Source organism: Taeniopygia guttata, chromosome 9 (genome assembly GCF_048771995.1).
Source record: "Taeniopygia guttata chromosome 9, bTaeGut7.mat, whole genome shotgun sequence".
In the NCBI taxonomy this organism is placed as follows: Eukaryota; Metazoa; Chordata; class Aves; order Passeriformes; family Estrildidae; genus Taeniopygia; species Taeniopygia guttata.
The window spans coordinates 21,902,399-21,929,917 of record NC_133034.1 but is presented as its reverse complement, the minus strand read 5'-3'; the positions used below and the strand labels follow the sequence as shown (position 1 = coordinate 21,929,917).

General features: G+C 46.5%; 1 protein-coding gene across 4 annotated transcripts in view; it reads right to left on the bottom strand.

Annotated features, from left to right (window-relative positions):
* The window catches only part of TNIK (TRAF2 and NCK interacting kinase), a 152,003-nt gene that overhangs the window by 39,371 nt on the left and 85,113 nt on the right, over positions 1–27,519 (bottom strand). For all 4 annotated transcript variants that reach the window (XM_030280316.4, XM_030280319.4, XM_072933232.1 and 1 more), the window contains exons 5-12: positions 21,719–21,829; positions 19,327–19,417; positions 17,849–17,979; positions 14,512–14,566; positions 13,612–13,690; positions 9,988–10,163; positions 7,721–7,787; positions 6,683–6,887 (exon numbers count right to left, since the gene is read on the bottom strand). In XM_030280316.4, coding sequence (XP_030136176.3) covers positions 6,683–6,887; positions 7,721–7,787; positions 9,988–10,163; positions 13,612–13,690; positions 14,512–14,566; positions 17,849–17,979; positions 19,327–19,417; positions 21,719–21,829 — 915 coding nt within the window. The remainder of the gene's footprint in view (positions 1–6,682; positions 6,888–7,720; positions 7,788–9,987; positions 10,164–13,611; positions 13,691–14,511; positions 14,567–17,848; positions 17,980–19,326; positions 19,418–21,718; positions 21,830–27,519) is intronic.

The following is a 27,519-nucleotide window of genomic DNA, read 5'->3' as shown; positions in this document are numbered from 1 at the left end:
GTGTTTTCCTCCATATTCTATATATTTGTGTCTCTGTGGAGATACACATCTAAGGATATCTTTACAGACAGATATCCATGGAGGTAAATCTATCTACAGATGTTGTAACAAATATTTAAAGACTCCAGCATTTCCATCAGGAGCCACTGCCTGTCCTGCTCCTGCCTCTTCACCCACAGGTAACATCCACACGGACGCCAATGATTTCCTTGAGCTGCAGCACAGCTTTAGTGCCACCTACAGCAATATCTATCAGGGCTGCTCTACTTGCCTCAGGGAAGGAAAAACTGCATCCAAGCTGAAATAACCTGCCAATTCCAGCCACTGGTGTGTCCCACGGCAGGCACAGTCCTGGCACTGCCCACGTACACAGGGGATGCCCGTGCTGCTCTGTGTGCACACCTGTCCTCACAGGCAACAGGGGAACGTGGGCCTGGGTGTAGCTTTTGGAACTCTGCACTAGAAATCGCAGAGGGCTCCCCACCAGGACATGGTCACTCTGCAGCATCCTGGTGATACACAGGATTTCTTGGCTTTGCCAGAGCTCCCTTGACCTCCTCAGGTGATGGTCAATGCTCCCATGACCTCTGAAGCACAGATCTTCACACTAATGTGTTGAATAAATGTTATCCTGAGCTTCCAGTCACAGCTGTGTCACACTGGTTTTGAGGTGGGTTTTAATGGCTGGCTTTTTTAGCTAAACTATCACGCTGCTGAACAAAGCACATTAATGCTTGTGTAGGCTGGGCTTGGCTGGCAGGAGGCAAGGCCCTGAATTTCACAGCCATTTCTTCAATAAAAATTACCCAAATGGTCTTCATTTCCAATCTATTAGGCAAAAAAAATCCAAATCCTTCCAAAGAAGGAGACAAAAGCACTTTTCTCAAGGAGGGAGTAGCACACCATCCTTCCTGGGTACCATGTGCCCCAGTGAGCTTGCCCCACTTCTGGTCTCTCTCCTTCAAGGCAGCATCTCACCACCAGCCTTCTAAAAGCCTATTTAACTCTAGGAATGAGAACTGAGGCCCACAGGCACTCCTTCCCTTCAAAGCCAGGACTCTTTTGGATACTTAAATGCCCCCCTGCACCCTGCTGCAGCCAGGCTCTTGGGGCTGAGGCTCTGAGCAGGATCCAACACACACATTTATGGAGGCCAGGAGTGCAGCACTCCCCTCCAGCTCCACAGCACATTTGTCAGGTCACATTATAAGCAGGTCATTTGCCACGGTAGCATTACCAGCACCTTCAGCTGAACACTGCAGCCCAGCAGAGCAGGGCTGAATCAGCTGCCTCCCCTGCATGGCCCTGCTGCAGCAGCTGGCAAACATCTGGAGAGGACCTGGCACTGCAGTGGGTAAAGCCCCAATCTCCCCAGTACTGGGATGACTGGGACCATTTTTGAAGGAGGGATTTGGATGAGGGAAATGCAGCTGAGAACAAGTGCATGTAGAAACAGAAAAAAAAAGAAAAAAAAAAAAAGAGTCAAAGATCTCTTTCCTTGCCTCCTTTGCTCCCTGTTTTCTGACCTCCCTCTCCCTCTGCAAGAGCACACTTCCCACATTTCTCCAAGCCTGAAACTACTGTGTGTATTTACACTATCCAGATCCATTATTCATGCAAAGCAAGAGCACCAATTAATTAGGGCTGCATTTATATAACTCTGCAGGTAAAGCTATATGTATCCGCTTGTAAGCCAGAACGGGATCTTATTTGCACTGCACCAGATATGACAGGTTTTAAATATTGATGAGAGAAGACACATGAAGGCAAAACCTCTGGTGGGGAGGCCCTTGGAGGCCTGGCATGAAACAAGGACTTCAAAGAGCAAGCTCACTTTGCTGGATCAGACACATCTTGGGCTACAGCAACGAGAGAGCTGCAGCTGCCCCTTGAACCCCGTGAGCTCAGAGAGGCACTGACACTTGCAAGAAGAAGCTCCTGGAAACCCTGGCTTGCTGCTCCCAAACACCAGCATGAGCCAGGAAAGAAGTGGAAGGGGAATTCCAAGTGACAAATGAAAACAAATATTCTAGGTGGTTGCATTGTTGTGACAGGCTCATTTATCTGAGCCACCAGGGAAAGAGTGACTGTGGCTGGAACATCATCTTTTCTGACATGCCAAGCGCTGGAGCATGGAGAGGTGTTTCCCACTGGTAGAGAATCTGGGTCAGAACTTCCCACCATGGCAAACAGGGATCTGATTTGCTCTGAACCACTGCAGAGCTTTTACTCAGGATCACCATGGAGGGATGCCCCATGCAGGAAAATCTCATGCCTCAGAAACTATGAGCCCTACATGCTTCCTGACCAAAGGAAAATGAGAGAGACATGAGGTTTAGCTCATAGCTGAACTACAGGAGCTGCTGTAACACAGCTCTCCCTGGAAATGGGTGCAGGAAAGCTGCTGGAAGCACTGCAGTGTCCCCCTGGACCACAAACTATGAGAGCACTGCCATCTTCGTGACAAGGTTCCTACAACCTATAGGACACCTGCACATGCAGAATAAAATAACAAACCACCATTTTAGATAACCTAAATTTACCTATAACTAATTGCTGATTTTTTTTTTAATTGCTTTGTGAGAGCTTCTAGTCAATGGTGTTCTGCTGGTTAACATTTACAGGAGCTTCAGCAATTTTTTTATCCCTTGAACATCCAGCTCCATAAGTGCACTAACTGGACCCTCAAATGAAACCAGCAAGATGCTAGATCTGCCTTGTACATTCCCTGTAATGATCTGACCTTCATTTTATACCTAGAACGGAAAAAAATCCACAATATGCCAGAAAAATGAGGTTATGTAAAGGCCTCTCTGACTCCCATCTGCCCACTGCTGCCAAGAGGTCTGCACAGAGATTTTGCCTTGCAGGATGCCTAAAGCTCCTGACCCCAGGATGTGTTATTCCTACAGCTCAGCTGGAGTTTTGGTGGTTAAACCACTGCATCAAGGCTCATTCTGTGCCAGTAACAAATGGAAGGCTGATTAGGGAACTATATATATCTAATATATGTATATATAGGGAAAAATTAAAATATATTCAAGCCTATTCACCCTTCTGCATGACACAAACATTTTTTGCAGTGCTGTTGGATCTATTGATATTTAATTTCCTAATCTGAGGGTTAGTTCTGGTGCACATTTTGAATTCATGAGACCAACTTTCTGTATGAGGGAAAACAAAGCTGCAACTCTGCTCCCATGAAAGTCCCAGTTTCAAAGCTGGCTTGGGCATTTTTACTTCCACTGCAATTAAAGACAGCTGCAAATCTAAATCTCTTTGGCTGCCTGGAATAAGATTCAGCCTCAGAGAAGGAAATTGGTCAGTTCCTGAAAAAAGGAGATCCAAGTGTCCAACAGATGCAAGGAGACATGCAAAGCATGGCAGCAAGGTCTTGAGGGCACCAAGAAGGTCATAAAGAGACCACCAGAAGACTTCCATACTTGGCTTTTTTCTATATGCATTTGATGTTATTGTTAGAGCAGCATCAGGAGATGGTGGATTTCCCAAAAAAAGCCCTAATGTGGGAGGTACTTTGTGAGAGGTTCAAAAATCCCCATTTAGGAAGATCAAGGTGACAAAAAAATATGATTCTTTCATTTTGAGGTCTGTTAAATGAGACATAAGAAATGGTAGGAGCTCTCCCCCTGCCAGTATTTAAAGACAGCACTGGAAAACCACCAAACAAACCTCCTGAAGGTGTGCACTGACAGGAATGGGACAGTTCTCCTACTAAGGCCTTTCTTCAGCTCTTTTGCTGTGCATCTCCAGTACAAATTAACTCCAGGCATTTCTGAGCTAGCCATCCTTCTAACATCAATCCTTTTGGAGCTGCACTTGGTCCCAAATGCCAACTCACTCCCTCAGCCTGGACACCTCCACAGCATCTTATGATGAGTAGGAGCTCTTTCTGTAAACACAGTAATAAGTTTGGCAGCTTGAACAGGCTGACTTAGGACACCCAAAAGCCACCAGCTCCAAGGGTTTATTTGTCCCGGCTGCTCTAGTGTGTTTTAAAGGTCAATTTTATTTTGAAAACACAGTAATCTGAGTCTTCCACTGGTCTCTTCCCCCGAGATCTGCTGGTACCAGGGCTGCCTGCTGGAGGCACACCCCATCTTAGTCAGACCATAAAGTAGCATGGAAGAAATCCTGCTCCTACTAACCAAAATAAATCCCTGGCCAAGAGTCATCAACAAAAGTTAATGCAAAGCTGGTGTAGGAAAAAGCAGAGAGGCCCAAGAGCAGCAGCCTGGCTGGAGCAGCACTCCACACCCATGCAGTGTGCTGGGAGCCTCAGGACAGCCACACCAAACTCAGCACAACTGCGACAGCTGCTGGGGGCTACCTCTGTCTGCCCATCACAGGTTTCCTACCCCAAAATACCCAGGAAGGGCAAAGACCAAGCTATATCCCTGCAACAGCCACGAAACTTTATTTTCTTATCTCTGCACTTACAGATTTTCTGGCTTTGCAGATTCAGGGCACCTTGCAGCTGGGGAGCATCTGTCCTCACCACTGCCACAACCCACCAGAAGGTCTGTCCCTCTTTCAAGGACTCCAGCTTTAATCCTCACCATAGCAACTCAGCTGCTCCTTGCTCGCCACGCCAACAGTGTCTAATAGAGAGCAGAGCGCATTTTACTCTGTGGCAGGTGAAGCTAAACCTGGCCAGATGGACCTGAGGAAATGGGCACTTGAGAAGATTCTGGGGCTATCCCAGCTGCCAGCTGGCCCCAGCATCTGCCCTGATCCTGGCTGAGCCCGTGGGACAGATCATGTCAAGGGGGGCAGAGGCAGAGGATGCTCTTCAACTACAGCCCCCCTGCCTTTCCCCTCTCCTCTGAGGTGGCAGGAGCTTGCAAACCCCTCTTGGCCAGCTTTACTCCAGCACATCTCCCTTTTAACTGAGGTCCAAAAGCTGCAAGGCAGCTGGGAAGAAGGCAGTGGGTGAAGAGCCCAACAGGGCTGTTCTGAGCCACTAGAAAAGGCATTGGGCTTAAATGTTGGCTATGGTGGCATTAACTTTTAATGACTTGAGGACACAACAGAAGGGAACTAGCAGAGCCCAGGGGACTGAGCACAGCCCAGCCCAGCAAGGCAGCAACTCTGTAGCTCAGGGAAGAGCTCTCCAGCTTAGCAAAGGGATTAGTCCTCCATTCAAAACCTGCCTGGGAAGCAGCAAATAGAGAACAATTTTCTTTAATGTGAAGAGAACATATTAATACAGCAGCAAGCATTGTATTCATTACAGGATTGCAGTTAATCTGGTGTCCGCTTTTATTCTGCTGTTGTTCTGCTCCTGTACTGCTTGCAGGAAGCAGCTGGGACAAAGGCAGCTTTCAACAACAGTCCTCACAAACCACCACTGGGGCAGGGGATTTTGGGGTACATCTATGTGCAAACCTTGTCCTCCCCCAAAGCAGCTTGCCAGCCTCGGGATGGGTGCAGGGCTCTAGCAAAACCTGACCTAGGAGATATTGAACACTGTGCTCTGACAACACCACAGACCTACATATTTACCAGACTGAAAAAATGCCTTGCCTGGGATTTGCCTGTGTTGATTTTTGCCCTGAGGGGGGCTCAGAGGACCACCTCGAAGAGGGGACATACCATCACCATCAGCACCATCAGCTGCCTGAAATTCCTTCCTGTCTGTGCCCCTGGCCTGAGGCATTACCCAGAACAGGGAGAGACTGGTGAGCAGAGTAATAGACCTCTTGCTCTTGCAAATTAAGGTCGTGGATGCTCTCATAGTCCATTTACTGAAAATCCTTTTATCAGACATATTGGTGACCTCTCCCGAAAGCTAATTTAATGACACTCAGTGTATGAACCCTCCAATGAGTCACTTGGGTGGAGTCCAGAGCAAGGCAATGGGTGTCTTTTTGACAAACCCCATCAAAAACCCTAAGAGATGGGGAAAAGCCCATTACTTTTTGGTGAACTTCACCCAGGAGCTAAAGCAAAAGCAAGCACTTCCTCCAGAGCATGTGGCCAGGCTGAGCAGCTCAGGACACCCAAAACCACAAAGTCAAATCCTGCAGCTGGATTTTAAATGGGGTGGATAATTTTAAGACTGATTGCATTTCTGGCTGGTATGTTAAGACAAGGGTAATGAAATCTTATCCTTCAGGGCACATATGGATCATTGCACAAGTCAGGCAGGCATCTGCCCCTCCCCTGCATACAGAAATTGTAATTGGCAGGGACTGTAAGACTGAAGTTGAAATTATGGATTAAATGGGACACAAATGGCACATGGATCTGGGGATAGAGCAAATTGAGCTTTTCAGCTTTTTCTCAACTGTAACAGTCCACAGGAGCAAATAACAATAATGAGCTTGACAGATGCTGGATTGCTCACCTCGACTGAATACAGCTGTCACCCCAGTCATGGGCTAACTCTGCTCAGTAGTTCCAGGGAGCCCTTTAGGTTTGGAATTCCAAGGGTTTATTTATAGCAAACCAGTTTTATTACCTTCACAAAAGCTGGCAACACTTGCTATGGTGGGCAGAGTGGCTGGAGGTGACGACGCCAAAAGGACGAACAGAGGGGCTTGACCAGTGTAACAAAACGTTTGGGGTTACTGACTGGAGAGGTCATCACCTTAAACCATGCTGAGAACAGCCCCTTGGGACCTGCCAGCAGAAATCCTGCTGCTCCACCCTGGCCAGTTACCTCCTCCAGCCTTCTCCTCTGCTCCTTCTGCTCCTCGATGCGCTTCTGCCGCTCGGCCAACAACTGCCGCTTGTGCTCCTCGTTCTCTCGCTGCTGCTGCTCCAGCTGCTGCCGCCGCAGAGCCTCCGAGCGCTCCTTGTTGGCCAGCTGCAGCCGCAGGAAATCCCGCCGCAGCGTCGACTCCCCGGGCAGGTTGAGGATGGAGCTGCACACAGGAGAAGCATCAGAGCAGATCCCCTCCCTGCAGCCTTTGAGCCGCTCGCCCCTGTGTGGTTTTCCAGCGTGGCCCCTCTCCTCTCCATCCCTACAGCATCCAAACACCCGACAGAGCTCGTGCAGCAGTGGGTGGAGGGATGGGGCTGCAGGTGCCAGGGCAGGGTGGCAGAGCTTTGCTCATGGCTCCCAGGTCATTTACTCACTGTAAGTGGAAAGGTTTTCTTTACATTGAATTTCTAACCAAAGCCTCTGGTGCTGCAGTGGCTGGCACACACTATATTTAGCTGTGCACAAAGCACATTTAGCATGAATCATTGCCAGCTATTAAAATACTACATTATCTCAGTGAAATAATAGAATAACCTGATACTAATTACAACGGCTCTGAAAAATGTCAGCAAAGAAAGTTCCAGCCCCACGGTGCTTGCAGCAGCACCTGGGAGGTTTCATGGTGAAAAATTACATGGGAACAGGCAGTTAGTTACAATTGGATGTAAGGAACAACATTTTGAAGAATTTTAAAATTTCACCTCAAATTTTTCCATATACCAATATCCACACTCTCATGACAGCACCATGTTGTGCTGCAGATCCCACAGGCAATGGGGTTTTCTTCCCCAGCTTTTGGTTAAGGTGATCAAGAGCATCAGTTTATACCCACGCACCACCCGGCAGTGAGAATTTCCTCTGTTCTGCCAGGAACAGGACTCTGTGCTCAGAGTGTCCTTTTTCCATTTCCAGTTCATATGAGCCCATAATCCAAGTTGATTTTACACAGAGCTAAAAGGGATGTAAGGGCACAAATGAAATGTTGGTTCTTACCTCGGCTCTCCAGAGTCGTTTTCCTCCTCCTCCTCCTCACTTCCACTGTACTCATACTCTGTCTCATCTAGGAACAGAATTGCTCATCAGTGCCCTTTGCTGGACTCATTTGTTTTTCCAGTGGCTGAAAACCCCAGAGCTCTGAAGGCAGAACAGCCAATTCTCTGTACCTCGCATGACCAAAAATAAGCAGCACTACTGCTCTGCATTTTGTGGTTTTAAAGCCAGGGAAGCACCAGCACAGTGGGCAACAGCCTGATAACCACAGCCCCTTGATGTAAAGATGGGAGTGTCCACAAAATAAGAATTTATCCCCATATGACAGTGTGTGACCCCCTTCTTCAGGATGGTTCTGCAACAGAAAGTGCACTAGCAGCTACTGGAGCCACAGCCACAGGAAGATGGGATTTAACCAAGGCTCTGAAGGCACCAGTTCCTCTTTCCCTAAACATATGCTCTTCCTATGCAAATCCATGTAATTTCCAGGCAATGAAGATATCTACATAAAAGCTCACTGCAATGTTGTGTTACGTACTGCAATTTCTGTTGGGATATCATCTTTATCGGATGAAGGGAATTATAGTCAAAGAAAGGCTTGCATTTATCCAATTACTCTCCATCTCTAGGGTCCAACCTTCATTTGCCAGACTAAACACATTTAATACTTCACTGGGATCCCATTTTATTGTTTTGATTGTAGTGAAATCTATTACAAGGGGCTGGAAGGTATGCATGAAAAATTAATTCTGCTACCAATAAGAAGAGAAATAGCAACATAATAATTTGCTGGATTGTACAAATGAGCTTTCAAATTAAAATTCAGTTCACAAGCAGCTGAATACTTTAACAAGTTTCTTCTGCTATCTGATCTTTCTTGCAGAGGACTTTGATAGGGCCTGGAGAGTTCACTGAAAACATTCAGTTTAATAGGTTATTCCTAGTCAGCGGAATTGCTTTGGGGCAAGGGTCTTATCTGGATGTTGGTTTGCACAGCTCTGCTCATCGCTGGTGCTGCAGGGATGTCACATAGATCAACACACTTGGCACGAAATACGTGAGCTGGGGAAAATTCAGCTTAGCAGCTTCACCCTCCCACACGCCAGCACGGATCTATGCAAACGTAAATTTTATACACACGCTTTAATGAATCAAAGCTTAGATGTTCCATGTGGAAATTACCACCTGGACTAAAGAAAGGCATCATTTTTCATTAGGGGAAAAAAAATAATATTTAAAAACACTGATTAACTCTAATGACAGTCACCTGTCTGCTTTGCATGAACACACATTGTTTAGTTACAGGTATTTATTTCCATTTCAATAGCCCAGTGGAATCAAACCAAACAAAACAATCTGTCTCCAAAACCACATGAAGGCTCTCACCTATTGAATTTAACGAGATTGCAAACAAACTCAGCCATCTGAGTGAGGGGAACTGGTACTGAGACCATGGGCAACCCAGTCCTCTTTGTTTTCCCTTTTACCCATAAGCTTCACCCGCCTGGATGTGTCCTGGTGTGCACACCAAGCACGTGGCAGAGTGTCAGAATCTGAGGTATTGATGATTCCAAGATTGTAGAAAGTCTCTGTCTTTCTGCCCCGCTGCCAAAGCAGAAGCCATAATTCGTCTGTGCTGTTTCAGGGTTGTTTATTCTGTTTATCTCTAACATGTTCTGCTGCCCTGCCGCAGCTCTGTCCTGCAGGGCAGCGTGTGGGGCTCTGCCCTCAGTGGGATGGTACAAACATTAAATACCAGAAACTACCTGTGCTGGATTTACAATAACGTGCCAATATCTGTCACCTACGTTGGACAGTGTGTCCCCAGCCTAAACCAACAGAAAAATGCCAACACCACAGTGAAACATGGAGGGCATGAAGAAGGAGAAAAAGGACAAGGCACACCCAATTTCCTCCATCTTGTCCCCTCTGAACCCCTAATCTAGAATCCTAAAATTTTACTTTTGCACCCGTGCCACACTTAATTATTACTCATATCAAACACTCAGAGCTTGTAATTGATCCTGTAAGATTGAAAACTCTTTTCCATGGGCAGAGATCACAGACAGTGTCTCTGGGGGCTCTGTCCAGGGGGGTTCCTGACCCCTGCCAGGGTCCCAGACCTGCCAGGGCAGCCAGAGGGAAGCCCTGGATTCCCACAGCAGAGGCCACGGGCTGCCCAGACAGGGATATCTGAGCACATGGCAGAGGCCAAGGACTGCTCAGAGCACTGCTTCCCCTCCACTAACCCTCCTCTCTTCTCCACTGACCTTTCTCTCCTCGCTTCTTTTTAGTCCTGTCGATGTGGTCCTTGAGCTGGATGCGGACCTGCCTCTCGTTGGGCTGGTCTCGGATGAAGGGGTGCTTCATCAGCTGCTCCGTGGTCGGTCTCTGGCTGTGGTTCTTCACTAGGCAGCTCTCAATGAAGGACTGAAACTTTTTAGACCTGGTCAAGAACAGGGAAGAAAGGCACAGAAATAACATGTAAATGGATCGATTCTCATGTTAGAAAGTGAAGAAGACTTGTTGGTGTTTGAGAAGATTTTTTTCAGCTCTCACTCATTATCCCAGAAAGCTGGGAACCATCAGTATGACCAGAGAAACACCAAAGCCACATGTCACCAATGGCACCCAAGAAAAGGCAAGGGAGTGTTCCTGCTCCCTTCCTTCTGAAGCTGTGAAGCTGCAGGTAGAAATGAGATAAAACACAGACAGATATAAACACAATGCCTGGGTGGATTGTTTCTCATATTTTATAACACCCCAGGCAGTGTTTCAAGAGATTAATCTTTCTGAAGGTGAATGGGACAAGCTAGGTGAATTTTTTTTTAAATTTTTTATTTAAGTTCCAACTTGGCAGGGCTATTAGAGCTCAGGCAACCTTTGGGTGATGCTGCTGCCTGCAGCCTTTCCCTGCTCTCTCAGCAGCATCACAACCCACCAGGGCTGGGGGCCCAGCAAGCCCCAGACCCCCTGATCCAAGAGACTGGGACAGGCTCTTTTGATAAAGATGGAAACAGAGCCCTGCCCACAAAGTCACATTCAATCTCAGCTAAAACAGTTTCAGCCAAATCTTTAATAAACAAATTTGTCTTAGTCTCAAGTGCTGCATATCCAAAGTTTTCCTGGAAATAATTTCACCACATTACAAACTCAATAAAACAGGGATCTACAAGAAAGGAAAATGTTGACAGGCTACTGTAGTCTGTGTTGCTTTAGCAAATAAGAAAATGAATATAAATTAATGTCAGAAGCCAACAGATACTACAGAATTGCATTAGAAAAAAACAATAGGCTTTCAGGGATTTTACTTTTAAGCTGTCAGACTAAAAGTGATTTATCTTTCAAGTGCTAATCCATACAAATTGAGATGCAAAAATAAAATATGCTACTGGATCCAATTAAATCTTCCCTCCAGCTCTGCTAATGAGCAAATCTGCCTTCCCCACCTTGCCTTGAGTATTTCAGTGTACCCAGAAGGCACAATCAATGTGATGCTCAAAAAAAAAAAAAATACACTTTTAAAATATGATTCTCCCTTGCTGGTGTGAAGCTGGAGAGACTCCAGTCCTGGACGTGTGGTCCAGAGCATGTGCAAATACAGTACAGGTGAAGTAGCTGGAAAGTTATCCTGGAAGTGATGGGATGGAGGTCCCAGTGCCCTGTGATGCACTTTGCTGCCTGAGCAGCTATGGATAGGGATATCCCAACCATTTTCCAACTCAGGCTGCTGCATTTCCCAAAATCTTCCCCTCTCAAACAAGCCAGCCTGCCCAGTGGCACGGTTCAGCCCCACTGGAGCTGAAGACCAGGGCTTTCTCCCTGGCTCTGCTCCAGGAGGACTCCAGCACACATTTCATCCCCTCCCCAGGCCCAGGTCAGCCCACCTTCCTGAAATACATGTTCCTCCAGCTCCTGGGGTTTGTAAAGCTTAAATCAATGTTTGCAAAGCCTTTGCAGCTGCTTGGATGAAAAGTGGTACCACAGTGCAAATATCACCTCAATTAACAAAGAGGTTTCATGTCTTAAAATGCAGGGCTAGAGAAGGTTTATGGGAACAAAATCACTAAAGTTGAGTTCATTTTGCCTGCAAACAGGGGAAGAGGAAAATAAGGCTTCATTGCTGGCTGGCTTTAATTGGGAAAGAAAATGATACACCAAAGGCTTTAATTTCATAGGAACACAGCACTGTTTCAAAAGCTAGTTTGAGGATTTAGCAAGCAACAAAATTATTTTCCTCTCTGCAATTTTTAATTGAGGGCAGGCTCCCATGCCAGTGTTCTCTCTTGGCTTTTCTGACTTACCCTCAAAGGGGCTGGAGTCCCTTCACTACTTTTACATGCAAGGAAAAAATGGTCTGCCCATGTAGTGTACTTTTATTTATTTATTGCAGCCCTGGCACAGGCAGAGCACAACTCTGGGCAGAGCAAATGACCCCAGGCAGACCCCACAGGATGTGCAAACCTGGGACAGATGCCAGATGTGTTGGGAAGGTGGTGCCCAGGAACATGCCATCTTGCATTAAGCACATCCTGCAATGGCAGGGCAAGGACTAAAATATAAATTCCATCCCAGCTCCATTTTTTACCTTAAGGACACGAGGAAACATTCTGCTCAAAATCTGCTTTCATCAGCCTGGAGGCTGAGGGAGTCTTTGCTGAATAAACAGCACTTTTGTATGAAAAATAAACTCTCAAGTCTCACAATCCTTTTTGTGCTGTAGGAGTGAGGATAACAAAGGAGCAGACTGGTGATCTGGCAGAAAACAAGCACCTACACTATTTTCTGACTAACTGTATCCTCAAAAGGTCATGCAAAGAGAGCAAGAAATATCTGACACCCTCTGCAGAGCCAGCTGGGAATGGTCCCTCTCCTGGTTTGGTACTGGAGCAGCTGATGATCAGGCTGACAAAACTGAGATCCCTCCTAACAAAGCCTGGGTGAGTTTTTAGGCTGGTCCTAAAAGCTCAGCACCATGCATCCAAAGCAGAGGACTCCAAGTCCCTCTCGCTCCTCTGGCAGCAATAAAATATTTGCTGCTCTTGCCCCAAGTGCTGTCAGAACACACCATGGGCTCTTCTCCTTTTTACTTGTGTGCAATCAGTAAGATATTAAGCAAAATGTACAGGACTAAGGCAAAGCTTCCCTCTGTGAGCCCAGCCCACCAGGGAACAAGGGGCAGTGCTGTCTCTCTAACTTGTGGCAGATCTTTCCTGACTAAACCACTGCTGAACCTGGGGCAGGAAAACAGCACAAACCAAAGACAAGTGTTTTTAAGGACTCCACTTCCATCAATACAGAACATACAGTAACAAAACAACATCTGGCTGGGCTTCAGGAATATTTTTCCTGTGGGCTTTTATTGGCATGCCTCACTTTCTTTCCTTTTATTTTTTTTTTCCCCAAAACAGTGATGTATCTTTTCCTGCAAAATTTTAGAATAAATCCCAAACAAAGTACAAATCTCTGCATTCCTGAGCTTTCAAGATAAACCATCCTCTATTTTTTTTTTTTTTTTTTTGGCCTGGATACATGTTTCCACTTGAGAACGGAACCTGACTGGAATGAAAGGGGAGCCAAGCAAAGTGTCATCAGACTTCAGGCTGCACAAACTGCCCAGGAAAAGCCAACTCTGCACTGTGAAATGGCAGGGTGAGTGTGTTGCTCTCTCTGCACACCAAGGAAGGCCTTCATCCCATGGTGAATCCTTCAGAACAAATCTCCTTTCCATGGAACACCATCCAAACCTGCACTCATCAGGGTGATGCTGGAGACCATCACCAATCCCCAAAACCACATAAATATCAACACCATGCCCTCAGCGTGCCCAGCTGCAGAAAAATATTGCTCCAGAAATGTTTTTTACAGCCCCTATAACGGAGAAAGAAACTCACCACTTCTTTGATTTCAACCTCGGGGCCGGGTTGCGGGGGATGAGGAAGAGGGCTCTCATGGGATGCATGTCACACAGAGCTGCAATTTGTAAGAAGAGGCATTAAATACAGCACAGACATCCAGCTGGGAGATCCCTGCTTCCTCTGAGGCTGCCAGAGCCTCGTGGCAGGATGACTGCAGCAACAACTCCCCAGAGACAACCCCAGCCCTGGGGCTCAGGTGAGGGCTGAGAGCCCATCCAAGGGCTGCGAGTTCAGGGTCTGATGTCCCCATCCAAGAACTGTGAGTACAGGGTCTGATGTCCCCATCCAAGAACTGTGAGTACAGGGTCTGATGTCCCCATCCAAGGGCTGTGAGTGTCCCCAGCACCACCAGGGTCACTGCAGGGACTGGATGGGGACATCTCTGCTCCTGCAGCTCCAGGTCCTCAGCACCTGCCAGGTGCTGACATCAATGGGCCGGAGCATGGGACAGCCATGCCATGTGGCACAATGCTCTGCTTTATTTACTTGCATTTTCCAGCAAGGACAGTCTGAGGATAACGCTCAAAACCGTGGCAGTGTGACCTGTGCAGGTGCACCCAGCATGCCACTATCGGTGTCACGCCAGCTCTGAGGTGTTTTACCTGCTTCCAGTCCTGCACCCCTTCTTCACCTGTGTTTTATTTGAGGAAACCACGTCCCAGAGTGCTCCAAGATATACCACACAGGTCTGCCTTTGCTCACTGCCCACCCTGCCCCCTGGGCCATGCTGCCCCAGCAGCTTTGTCCCCACGGGTGCTGTGAGCTCCACCTCAGCAACCCCAGGGAAAACCTTGGGGTGGTGTTCCTTGCACAGAGCCCAGCACATCCCAGCATTTACAGCCCAGGGATAAGGAACAGAGGCAGGACTCTACTCACGGGGAGCACCTTCGGCCATCTCGATGGCTGTTATCCCCAGAGACCACAAGTCACTCTGTGGAAGAAAGCAGAGGGACATAGCCAGTGCAAGGAGAGATGCACACATTTATTTACCCCATTCCCAAGCCTCGCTCAGCCCTGAGTCTCCTGAAGGATCAGAGCAGAGACAATGCACCTATCTGGGAAAGTTTCATTTCATACCTCTAACACTCTTCCTTCCATCTTCTCCCCTGCCAACAGAACACCCAAATCCCCAGCTCCCTGCCAGACAGCAGCAGTGAGCTGCCCTCCAGTGCCTCCTGGCACCCCACCATCACTTTGAGCTGTGACAGTGAACCCCAGTGATGGGCTGGCTCTCCTGGCAGTGCAGGAGGCAGAGGCTGGATGTGCCCAGTGGGAGGAAGTGAGTACAACCCATCTGCTGGACTGGAACACGACTCAGACCAGTGCTGGTGCTTCTGCCTAAGGCTGCAAGGGATGGACTCTGCCTTCCACCCTTCCTCTGGTACATCCAGCTCTCCCTTGCCCTGCTTTCTGCCGTGTCCCTGCAGTCCCACTTCACTTTTCTCCTCTCCAGTTCAAGACCTGCTCTTTCTAAACTGCCTCAAGCCTCTAAACCTACCATTTAGTTGTTGTTAGAAAGGTTGTTTTTCCCAGTAAAGAGTCCCAAAAGCCCAGCCAGAGCCACAGAGAGCCTCTAGGAATCACAAGTACCTTTCTACATGCACCCTCCAGGAAAGGCATCTTGGATTTCCAATTTCAGGGCATTTTTCCTCATTTTTAGCTCAAGTTCTCCCTCAACAAATGCTGTCCTTGCTTCACATCCTTGTACCTGCTTAAAAATTCTCTCTCAAATCTTATTTTCAGCCCTTTCACAGCACAGTCTCATCCATTCTTTGTTTCTGGTCAGCTGGGATTTCTGCTGCATACTTAATAATCACAGTCTTTCCACATGATTCAGCACACATGACCCCTTCTCTCTGGGTTGCCACTGAACTCTTTCCAAATTCCTAATGTGTCTTTCCATATTGAGGTGCCCAGTATTATATGCAAGATGCCAAGTGATCTTAAAGCTGGAGGAATACAGAAAGGGATTATCATCTCTCTAAGTCTCCCAGAGAAAGCAGAAAACTCAGCGGGAAGCACACATTTTATAATGATCTGGAATTTAGGATTTTTTTTTTTTTGAGTGGTTTTTATTTTTAAGACTGAAAAGCCTTTCAGTCCATCCAGCAAAGGGATGCTGTGCTAATGTATTTGCATTGCCTTGACTTGGGAAGGGAAGCAGCCTACTTTCTCCCCCTCTTTTTGGTTCTAAGCTTATTGACAAGATATCTCTAAAGAAAAAAGGAAGACTGGCTGGGGGAAAAAAAACACCAAATAACCTCAACAACGGGGGGGGGTTATATTTGTTCTTTTTAAAAGTGGTTTATTTATGTGAGGAGGTATTTACTGCCTCCTTCCATAGATTACACAGGCATCTCTTTCTGGCTAAGAAAACAGTGAGATCAGAGGCTTTTTGTCCAAGAGATTAAGCCTGTGAGAACTCCTTTTCTCACCCTGTAAATCTCATTTTTTGTACTCAGTATTTTAAGCCAGCCAGCTAAACCTGAGAGCATCTGATTTGCATCCCTTTTAAAAGAAATAATCATAGTTTACATCCTCCCCATCCTACTTCAAAGCAAGAGCATCAGGTGCAAGGATGTGATCTGGGGTATGGACTAATGTCCAGCGGCTCCCACATCACCAGGAGCTCTGAAAGCACCCTGCATGGAGCGTGTCAGCAGCAATCAGCTCCTGTTCCACACCCCCAGCCACGGGAAAATGGCCAGAGCCAACTTCAGAGAGGCTCACTGCAGCATCTGATCCTCGGGGACAATAGAGGGATTCTGGTCCTGGAGCCTGTGCATCAGTCCACAGCATATTAAGTGCCCCAGTTATTCTGGCAGGAGGAAAATCCTCAGAGATTTCAGAGGGTAGAAACAGCCTATGAAGATATCAGTCCTTTTAAAAAAATAATAACAAAAAGCTGTGATTAATGAGAGCATTGCACAGGCAGCTGTCAGTGGAGAAGTGGTGAGAGCAGCCAGTGCAGGGTGCAGCCCCCTCAGGAAGCACTGCCCTCAGCAGAGCTGAGGAAATGCTTGTTATAATTGGTTAATCAAAGAGTAATAGGTAACTGGAGATTAAACTATTTCTACATGTCCCCATCATTAACAATTTCTGTAACCCAGAGTCTGAACTCATACTGCAGAGCTGCTCTCCAGAAAACCTTCAGTTCAAAAGTTGACCGATGCACCTAAATGGCTGCAATAGCAAAGTATCATTTGGCTTCTTTAAAATCATTCATTTCTCAAAAAATTCTCTGAACAATCAGTAATTGCAGCCAAAATTGTATCACAATGATGGGCTGTGGCTTGTTACGTTGGAGTGTTCTACTTTTAGAAAGCAGCTCACACCAGAGGGTCTCAAAGTCCTTTTTAAACATCACCTTGTGAAGTGACCTCTCAGCATGCACATGAGCAGAAGTACAGCAAGCTTCACATATGCCTGAGCTTCCCCCTCAGAGTTCATGTGGCAACACCCTGCCCTCCTCTTGGACACACTCACTGGACCTTAGGAGGTTTGGAACTAGAAATTCAAGTTCTGGACACTTCAAAAAACCAAGGGACAAAAAACCAAGGGATACTTCTACAGATGTGTGTCCAGAAACTTGTAGTAAAGCAGAAAACAGGATAAACTCTAACAAGCTCTCCCTGCTTTAAACATCAGACCTCACTGCAGTTTGAATGGGCAGGTGGGACTCCTTCCTGTGGATCTGCTGCATGGCACAGGGCTCTGTGCCACATTATAACTCAGCAGCGATGTTGTGCTGCCACCGATCCAAAAATAAACTTCAAACAGGCTGGAGAGACATGTGAAAAGTAGGTCAGCCCCCTAAACGTCTGATTGTGTGGCAGCCTTCACATCTCCCTGTGAATATCAGCCTGCAGGCCACAGGATGTGATTTTACCCTTTCTAAACCTGACCTGACTCCTCTCCAGAGTAAACAGAGCAAATACAGCTTGTTTGACTGGAGTATTTAAATACACAGCACCAAAAAAGCAGGGTAGCAGGTAGGAAGCCTGAGTCTGACACCTTTCTCCATGCAGGGAAAGACTTCTCACAGTAAATTCGGGTACGTGAACAGCACAACAAAGATTCAGGTTGGACCTGAACTGGCATCCCAAAATCCCACAGCCAGAAAGCAGGAGGAGCCTGCAATGCCTGCCAATGTGCTTTTCAGTGCTGCAGCGATATACTGAATTCCTGAGCAGGAAGATGCTGGTTTAGGTACCTTGAAGTCGTAAGTGGCATCGGGATTTTCGTCGCAGGCGATGACCTCGGGGGCCATCCAGTAAGGCGTGCCAATGAAGGTGTTCCTCCTGCCCACCGTCCTGTCCAGCTGGGCACTGACTCCAAAATCCACTGGAGCAGGGAGACAACGGGGTCATAAGGTCAGAGACAAACCTGAGCAACGCTCTGCTGCCGAATGTAAAACACTGTGTTCACTCAGAACAACCCTGCACAGCCAGGAAAGGAGGACGTGGCTGAAGACATTCCTGTTTGATCTCTGCTGGCATCAACAGAGGTCAGTCAAGGACAAACTTGATCATCTGATGTCCAGGTTTTGTACAAAACCCTGTGCCTTTTCCTCCTTGCCAGGAGGCAATGAAAAGAAATCACAGCTCCTCATACTAATGAGAAACAGGGTTAGCAACATGAATAAGCAGCAGCCTTTGTTCTGTGCTTGCTCATTTGAATTGAAGCCTGCCAAATACTGGTGGAAGCCTCATTTTTCTACCTAAATTCTTGCTGCAAATGGCAGAAATGCAACAGACTTAAGGAACTAAGGACCAAGGACAAAGACCCATGGGAAATGTCAAGCAGAGAGCTGCAAAATGAAGCAAAAAATAATGAAATCAAACCAATGAGAGAATACTCTACAGTCCACTAGCTGCACTTTGCACAACACAGTGGCTAGAGATTTGCCCTGGAGAATTTCCCCTTGGAGAGGAATCCTCACCAGCATCAAGCCCAGCGAGCTGGTGGTGCCATCTGTTAAGCCAGGGTTTTATTCTGATGTAGAGGGAGAGAGGAGGCACAGGAAAACCAGGCTCTCACCACATATGACCAATGTAAGGGATCTTCCATCACCAACATAAATTAATTTTGCAAGGACAGCCTCAATAACATCAATACTGGACAAGTGAGGATGTGAACACATCATCTACACTGATTTGCTGCCTTCCATATGATCTCCACACCAATGCCGGCTCCTCTCCAGGGTGACTAACAGAGTGCACAAAATTCAGAGTAGTTCTTGCAAATTAAACCCCTCCATCAGGTTAGCTTGGAAAAGGAGTCTGGATTATGTCATGCTAAACTGAAAATGGATTATTCTCCAGGACACTGCTATGCAGCTGTGGAGGAACAGCCACTGATAACATTTGGTGGTAATCACAGGGCAATTTTCAATCCAGGACATGAAAAATTGGTGTTGTTTGCTTGACCTGTACCTGGTGGCAGAGCTGTCTGAGCAGAAACACCACTGCAGGTGCATCTCTGCAAGCAGAGCCCAGCCATCAACCCCTGGCAGTTTGAGGCACAGCACCCAGGCAGCACCCAAGGTCACGTTATCAAAGCCAACATAACAAAACCCACAGAGGAGCTCTTGGTACCCACCCTCTTTCTTCAGGTCATGTATGAGCCAGTTTTGCTGTTTCTCCCCAGGCAGCCCACCTGCAGTTTCCAGGAGCCGTAACTCACTCTTACCTAGTTTCACTTCTGCGTTTTCTGTCAGCAATACGTTCTGTCCCTTGATGTCCCGATGAATTACTTTGTGCTGGTGTAGATGACTCAAGCCCTGGAGAATTCAGAGGAAGGTTAGAGGAACCCAAGTTCAAAGCATGTTGTTTTCTGACATTCCTCCTCAACCAATTATGCTCCAGAAATGAAAGGTTCACAGTTGGAGTTAAGCACATGAGAATGCTTTTGTTTATCCCATGCTGCAAACACTGTCCCATGTCCCATGCTGGGAGGACAGGCCTGGCGAGGAGCCTGTCCATTCTGTAGGGTTTTAACCCAATCTTTTACATTCCAGCAGGAACTTGTCTTAACCCAAATTCTTCCATCACTCTAGACATGATTTCCCCCATGTGTTGCCTTGCCTCAGGGAGACATTTCTATGGCAGAAATAATAGAATGGGTTTGTCTCCTCCATTTCCACCATCCAGAAACTGAAGAAAACAATTCTCTTGTTTTATCGGTCCAATAAACTGGATTTCAGTACACTGAGAAACTTGGATTAAAAAAGCTACCATGCAAATACAAATGTTATAACTTGCACATATTCCTAATAGAGATATAGCTCAAGTGAAAAGCCTATCTCAAAGGCTAAAGGTAAACTAGCTTTGCTGTTGTCCTGGTTTATTAGCTCATTAATTTCTTTTTGCAACCCACATTTTTATTTAATTAATTTATTATTTCAGTTTTAAAGCAAAATATACCCAGATTGCCAGCTTAGGAAAAATATGGATTACCTCAAAAACTAATTTTGCACTAGCTTTGCATTTCGCATTAAACATTCATATTTGAGGAAGAAAAGGTTTTTTGCTATCACTTCTGGTAGTTATTAGTCATTTTATGCTCATTACCTTGAGAAAACTGTGGAACAGATTATATCTGTATAGGAGTCCTTTTTAAAGCCATATCATACTTGGTTACAGGCACCTTTGAGCATTCGAGGCAAAACAAAAATTCCACAGGATTTTAATAAATCCTTTAACATTGTGGGATCGTGTTAGAATTCCAACTGTCCCTCACTGTCTGAACCATGCCTGAGCCACGTTCTGCAGTGTGAAGCTGGGAGCCTTTCTTCACCCAAACCCCACAGAGGTCACCCACCACCACTCCAATGTGTGGCCGAAATGCAATAGGTGACACCCAGCGCTGGCCCCGGGACATGAATTAAAGGCTGGGATGTGAGTCACTGCCAGGGACTATTTTAAGGAGCAGGCTCATGGAGCTCATACACTTAAAATAAACCCATGGAACTGTGGCCTCCTGGCACTGAAAGCAGTGTCCTTACAAAAGGTGATGATTAACAGTGCCAGCATCTTCTGCACATCACACTGGTGTGGACAGAGGCATTCAGGGCCAATGCAGAAATGCTGTGTCACTTCTGGATACCCGTGGCAGCCTCAGTGTCAGGCACATCCATTTGGAGAGCTCATTTTGCCTCATTTTCTTTCACAGAATCAAACAATTATTTAGGTTGGAAAAGAACTATGAGACCACAAGAGTTCAACCATAACCCTGACAACTGCCAAGGCCCCCACAAAACCATGTTCCTAAGTGGCACAGCCACATCTCTTTTAAATCCCACCAGAGATGGGGATCCATCCTCCCCTGGACAGCCTGTTCCAGTGCTCAACAACCCCTTTGATGAAGAAATTTTTCCTAAATTTCCCCTAGTGCAACTTGAGGCCTTTTCCTCTCATCCTATCACTTGATGGCTCTTGTACAGGTTTCCTTCACATGCCAAATATTCCTGTTTTCTCTTGAACAAGTCTTTGGTTCATAAAGCAACAGATTTTAATGTAGGGCAACCATTCTAACCCCATCCTCTAATCTCAGCAATGGAAAATGGAGGAAAGTCTTTGCTGAAGCTGACATCTCCCAGTACATGAAACTCTGGCATGGCCCATTTTAAGACATTTCAGTCAAACATTTACATCGTGAGTATAAAAGCTGCAGCATCCTCATTAAACTCAGACATGTGGATTTAATAAAACAGAGGATGCTTTTTAATCATGAAGATTCTTCTTTCCACAGACTTTATTAGTCCTCGCCTTTCTGTTAACTAAAAACGTAATTCTAACACAAATAAATCTTTGCCCTTTTAATACTAATAGGAGATTATATTTTTGTTTGAGGAAAAAGAGGGTTAAAATTCAGGCAACTAACAGAGCTAAAGGGCATTAAGCAGGGCTTATTTATTATGCATCATACAGGCACATGAATCATTCACGCCTGCCGGCACCGCAGAGGCTCAGCCCATGGCAGCACAGCAGCCACGAAATCTGCGGAGCCAAAGGCTTCCCGTGTCCCCTGAGCACTGAACTGCCACATTCCCAACAACATTCAGCTCCCCCTGGACACGTACCCGCAAAATCTCTCTGCAGATGTAGGCAATCCACTCCTCCTTCAAGGTGTTCCCCTTCGTGTTCTTGATGAGGTCAGTGACGGAGCCCGCGCCGCAGAACTCCATCACCAGCTGCCAAAGGGAACAGGGATGTCATTAGTGACACAAATGTCGTGCACTGACACCAGCAGCAGCAGCCTGACACTGGCACTGCTTCTGTGGGGACCCCATGGTGCTACACAGAGCCATTGGAACATCATCCTGGACCTATCACCTTGCAATCCATTTGGGGTTTGTTATAAAATGAAACAATAAAACACTGGAAGGCTTGAAAGGCTTGTGGCCCTCCAGAAGATTGAGAACAAGAAACAGGAATCAGTCTAGTTCTGAAAATCAGTGGAGGAGATCAGAATCTCAAACCCTACCCCTGCATGCCCTACTTTATACTTCTGATCAATGTTTTCTATCAACAGCAATAGAACAAAACTCTGCCTCTTGCATGCAAGTTCTTCAAATCTGAAAATACAAAGGCACTGAGGAAGATATTTGAAAGCTTTCTATGATTTAGGAACGAGGTGTACTTTTCAATTTTTATTTTTTATTTAACCAGACAACCTTTAGTTCTGACCATGTCTTTGAGCAGGAAACCTCCTTTGAGGGAAGGGCTGCCAAGCAGTGTCAGGCTTCCCAGGGGAGAGCTGCTGTCCTACTGCTCAGGCTGGTTCCAACATGACTGGCCACCGCCACTTGTACCAAAGTGGTACAAGTTTTCAAAGTTTCAAAATATCAAATATAGAAGTGTAATGATCTAACCCAGCCCGAACTTAATCTTGTCATTGTACAACTGTGAAATAAACATTACAAAAATAGCACGGGATGCGAGTCTGCCTCCCTGGGATTTTGCAGATCCCCAGGGTGTGCAGGAGCCAGAAGGTGAGCACAGCCCATGTGTGCAACAAGCCTCCTCCAAGGCCTGTGCAAGTGCCTTCCTCTCAGATATGAAACCATGTTTTCCAATTAGATCTTCCTACTTGAAGATATTTCCTTGCCAGGTTCCTCGATGTGCATGTTTCAAGTTTCTTATCACATGAGGCTTATATGGCATTTAACGTTCTCCAAACAAGTGACATCACTATTAAAAGCACAGGCCAAGAAGAGAATTAAAACAGCAGAAGGGTTATTCCTGACCGAATTGCACAAATGCAGTGATTTAAGACTATAATAAATTATAATAATCATAAAATCCAGACACAGGACTGCCATAAACCTTCAGGCTAAATAAAATATTTGAGCAGACTATACCTTACTTGGCTTTGACCACGCTGCTATCTTTAGTTTTGATGTTAAGTTTCTCTTTTCTTCCTGAACTGGTGCTGAAAAATTCTTGGAATACCCCTGTTAAGTCATGAAAGTGTCTTCAAGAAATGGAAGAAATGGCAGAAATGGATGAGTCACTGGCCAAAATTCTGCCCTTTGCAAAGGCAAGAAACGCACCTACAGCTCTTTCACCCCAGCAGCAGCCAAGCCATCCAGATGGGTCACTAACATGGCCTAACTCCTGGTTGCTCATTGCTCAGTGAATGGGGAATGATGGAGCAACTGGTTTTGAAGTTGCTTTTCCTCTCTTTCTTCCCTCTGGACCATTGACACGTGTGGAATATCAGCCTCTGCATGTGTGTCTGATTAAACTAACATCTGGGATACTACAGCAGCAAATTTGGAAAGGAAAATCCTGGATAGCTGAGCCAGCCACAAACATCTTGCAATCCAAAATGCTGCCCCCTCCAGTCTTCTTCCATGGAAACTCTTCCACAGGCTCTCTCCAGGGTTTGGAGCAAGAAGAGGAAGGGCTTGCTGTGCTGTGCATGGCAAACAAAATGCTTAAAAGAATATGGAAGAAATCCCATTAAAAGTACACAGTACATCCATTAATTTGCCAGATTATCTTAATGGAGCTGGCAGTTTGCTTGGTCCTCTACCCTGCCCTTGATTTCCACAGAGCAAAGATTAACTTCACACCAGGAGGGGAATAATATAGCCACCTGCTGATGTATCCCAAATCTGTAACTGTGAAACCTCCTGGAGATTAAATTAACAGAGAGGAAAAGGGAAAGTCACAGAAGGGGTGTTTCCAACTCAGTTTTTTAAGACACGCATAGTCCCATAACATCCACAGGGAAATATCCAGCACCAAGAGGCTCCAGACCCAAGGGGGCTGAGCACGATGAACACTTTAAAAGCTTTGCCATGAATTCTCTAAGAAAACCAGCAGCAGAAAGGTGACAAGGCTACCTGAGGATCCTTGTCCCTGCTGGAGAGCTGATGGATACCTCATCTGAACAGCCTCCATTCCCACGTTTGGGTGGCTGCTGTGTGCACCACTGGGATCCCCTTTTGCTTCCATGGCTTCTCATGCTCCTCAGCTGGAAGGATGCTACAGAATTCCCAAGCACAGCTCACACAGTGCAGCCTCCAAGCAGAGGAACCACAGATTGGCAGGCCAAGGAGACACCCAACAGGCCGGGTCAGACCTGACCCACAGCACTGATGTCCTGCTGGGTGATGGAGCCCAAGAACGATAAATGCACACTGGAGTGGATACAGGAACATGACCAGGTTGTCTCAGAGCAGCTAAGGGCTTGTTCAGCCATGCAGAGAATGAATACTCATTGCCAACAATAAGGACCAGAGAGGGAGAATAACAATGCAGATACTACCATAAAATCAATTTATGAACATTGTTCCATGTTTAAGCTGGAAACCAGCAGTCTTCCAGGAGAAAAATTAAAAGCAGAAGTTCTTGCTCATTTTAGGGCAGAGCTTAATACACTCAGAAAAGGCTTCAAAGGGCACTTGGATACTAAAATATTTTCTCACCAATCTCATACCTCTGGGTGAGTGCATTGCGCTCACACACTTGCATTACCAATTTTCTTAAGGGTTGAAGTCATGATGGAGTAAGACAATAAACTGGAAGCGGATATTGAATTTATATTAACCATAATTAAAATTATCATCAAGATGGGCTAAAGGTAAGATCATCTTCTGAAATTTAATTTGCAAGGACATTTATTGAAGAAGTATTTTTAAATACAGTTCATTTAGCATTTGCTTAGCTCTTCATACCAGAGTGACAGCAAACTTCATAAGCAAGGCAAATTCAGAAGCTGCAGCTGTAAATCTCTGTGTCCTGCTGTCTCATGAATTTTTTGTTTAAATAGCATTTTGAGTTTTCAAATCAACCACTACTTTCCTCAGTTTGGGAATGGCAAGACCTCTGTTTCAATCACTGCTGTGTATTACCTGGAAGAGCTCAAACCTGAGCATCTCCAGAACACCAACCCCAATTCATCTAGCAGTGAACTGCTCCAGCTTGTCCAGAGGAACTTCCCAAATCAAATTCTTTCTTACACAAGACAAATCCTTCTGTGCTCCTATGCCTCAGCTCAAGAACAATTTGACTTCTTTGAAGTTACAGAAAACAAGCACACAACACGCTCTTGGAAATCAATCCTTCTGCTGTGTGTGCAAACAGAACCTGGGTGCAACATGGTCCCATATGCCCAGGCCACTCAAGTTTCTCATCCCACCCCTCAGCCTGGCTCCCAGGCAGAGGAGACCCTCCTGCCTCACGTCGTGGCACCTGGAGGCAGCGACGGAGCAGCAGAAACACAGAGACCTTCCCTTGGTGGATCAGAGAAAAGCTGAAGCCCATTTCAGAAACAGAAATAGCAATCCAGTGGGTGTTAAGCAGCAACTAAAACATTCAGCAGCGAGACAAGGCCAGGTTTTCATTGTTTCTGCTGGTGCTGGGGTGGGAGCAGGCTGACACTGCAGCTGCACATCCAGGTGGGAGCACAGGGGCCAGCTTTGCTCTGCTCTCTCCTCTCCAACAGCAGCATCCAAGTGCTCTCACGTGAGTTCCTCAATAAATGACTTGCCTGCATCTCCCTGGATGTCAAGCCCAGCCCAAGCAAGCCATGCCCCTTGGGGAGGCAGCAGGCAGCTGACACCATGGGTCTTGAGCAGGCTGATGTCTTTGGGTTAAGGATGGCAGCAAAAGGAGCTGGGCTCACAGTCCTGCAGTGTTTGCAGAACTGACACTGCTTTGAAGAGCAGTGAGAGTTAAATAGTGCTGGATTATTCTGCCAGACAGCAGAAGAAATCTGCTCTGGTAAACTAAACCTGAGCTCTTGGTCAGGGGCCAGAGGAGTAGCCCTGATCCTCTCACACTCCCCCAGGACAGCAGAGCTTGGAGAGACTAAAGAGAGATACAACTCAATCAAAAACTGACCTCTCTCAAATGTTTCATGATCTAATTCCTGTAATGCAAAGAATCAGCAACTGCCCAAAATTATTTTTCAGGGTATATAAGCAGATTAAGAGCAATCCTGCTCGGAGCTGCACAGGTGCAACCCAGTGCTTTGACAGCTCATGCTCGATTTTCAATAGAGCCTTGCTGCCCCCGTTTCTGCTCTCCAGATCCCTGGGGTGACTCTGTTCACATCACCCTAAAGCAATTCAATGGGGCCCTAGAGCTCAACAGAGTGAAAAAACACATTGCAACGACACAATCACAGCCCTGAGCATTGCACAGCTGCAGCAGTGCCGCCCTGACCGAGGGGCTGTTCCCACATCCCCCTCATTCCTTTTTCCCCCCACACTGGCCCAGATTATCTGCTGCAGAGGACACCCCAGAGGCCACCTCAGCACGTGGGTATCTGGCAACCTGCCTATCAGCAATTTGTCCCCCTTGGTGACAGATGCAGCTGCGGGCAGGGTTGCCATGGCAGCCCATCCATCGAAGCCAGCGCTGGCCCTGGGGACCCCTGTGCCCACTGCACATGCTGGGGGGGCTGCTCTGTCCATGGCCTCAGCTCACAGGGGACAGCAGATGACAAGTGTCCATCCGAGTGGCACCTCCACGACCCTGCCCACGGGCACAGTGTATGGGGGTCACAGTGCCTGCAGCCTCCAGCAGTGCTCAGGGCAGGAGTCCTTTGGGATGGGGTCACCTCCCCCATCCAGCTCACGCTTCTTAAGGAATGCCTCACCTCCCACCATTTAAAAAAAACACCCACCCACCCCAAAATACCTCAACAAGCTCTCTGGGTTATGCACAGCCAGGTATCCCACAGTTTAGATTTGAGAAGAGCAAGGGGAATTGAGTGAGTTTAACTCTGAGAAGCAGCAGTTTACTGATTATCTGGATCCTCACATCCCCTGGGAATTTCCCCAGTTTCTGCAGGTCACCCTCACCCTGTCCCTTTGCACCAGAGCAGGACCCCCTCGCTTCAGCTAGAGATGCACAAACCCTCCCCAAGCACCCCAGAATGCAACACATTATCCAACACAAGAATAAACATACCTCATATTTTTAAATTTCTTTTTAAATGTTTCATAAAGGTTGTCCCTATGACTTTTGCTTCCTTTTTTTTTTGCCTATCATAGCAGATTTGTGATGCATCTGCTATAACGCCCTCTGCACAGCTCCCTAATTTCTGAAAACAGGGTTTTTTAGTGAGCTGCTGTGGAATGGAGCAGCAGCACTGACAATACTTCATGTGGGAAGCCTGCCACGTTTCTGAGAGATCTTAATCTCCACTGAAAGAGTTCCCTATTTTTTATTTCCGTATCAGCCTCCCGAGTGTCGATAAAAAGAATTACTTGGGCATTATCAGAAACAGTTTTATTTCAACAAAGAGCCAATGAAAAATAAACAAGCCTTTATCTGTGAGGCAAGACTGATAGAGTTCACACAAGTCCTAATTCAATCAGATCCTGAAACAGCAGCTATTTAACACAGTGGCACCAGCACACCT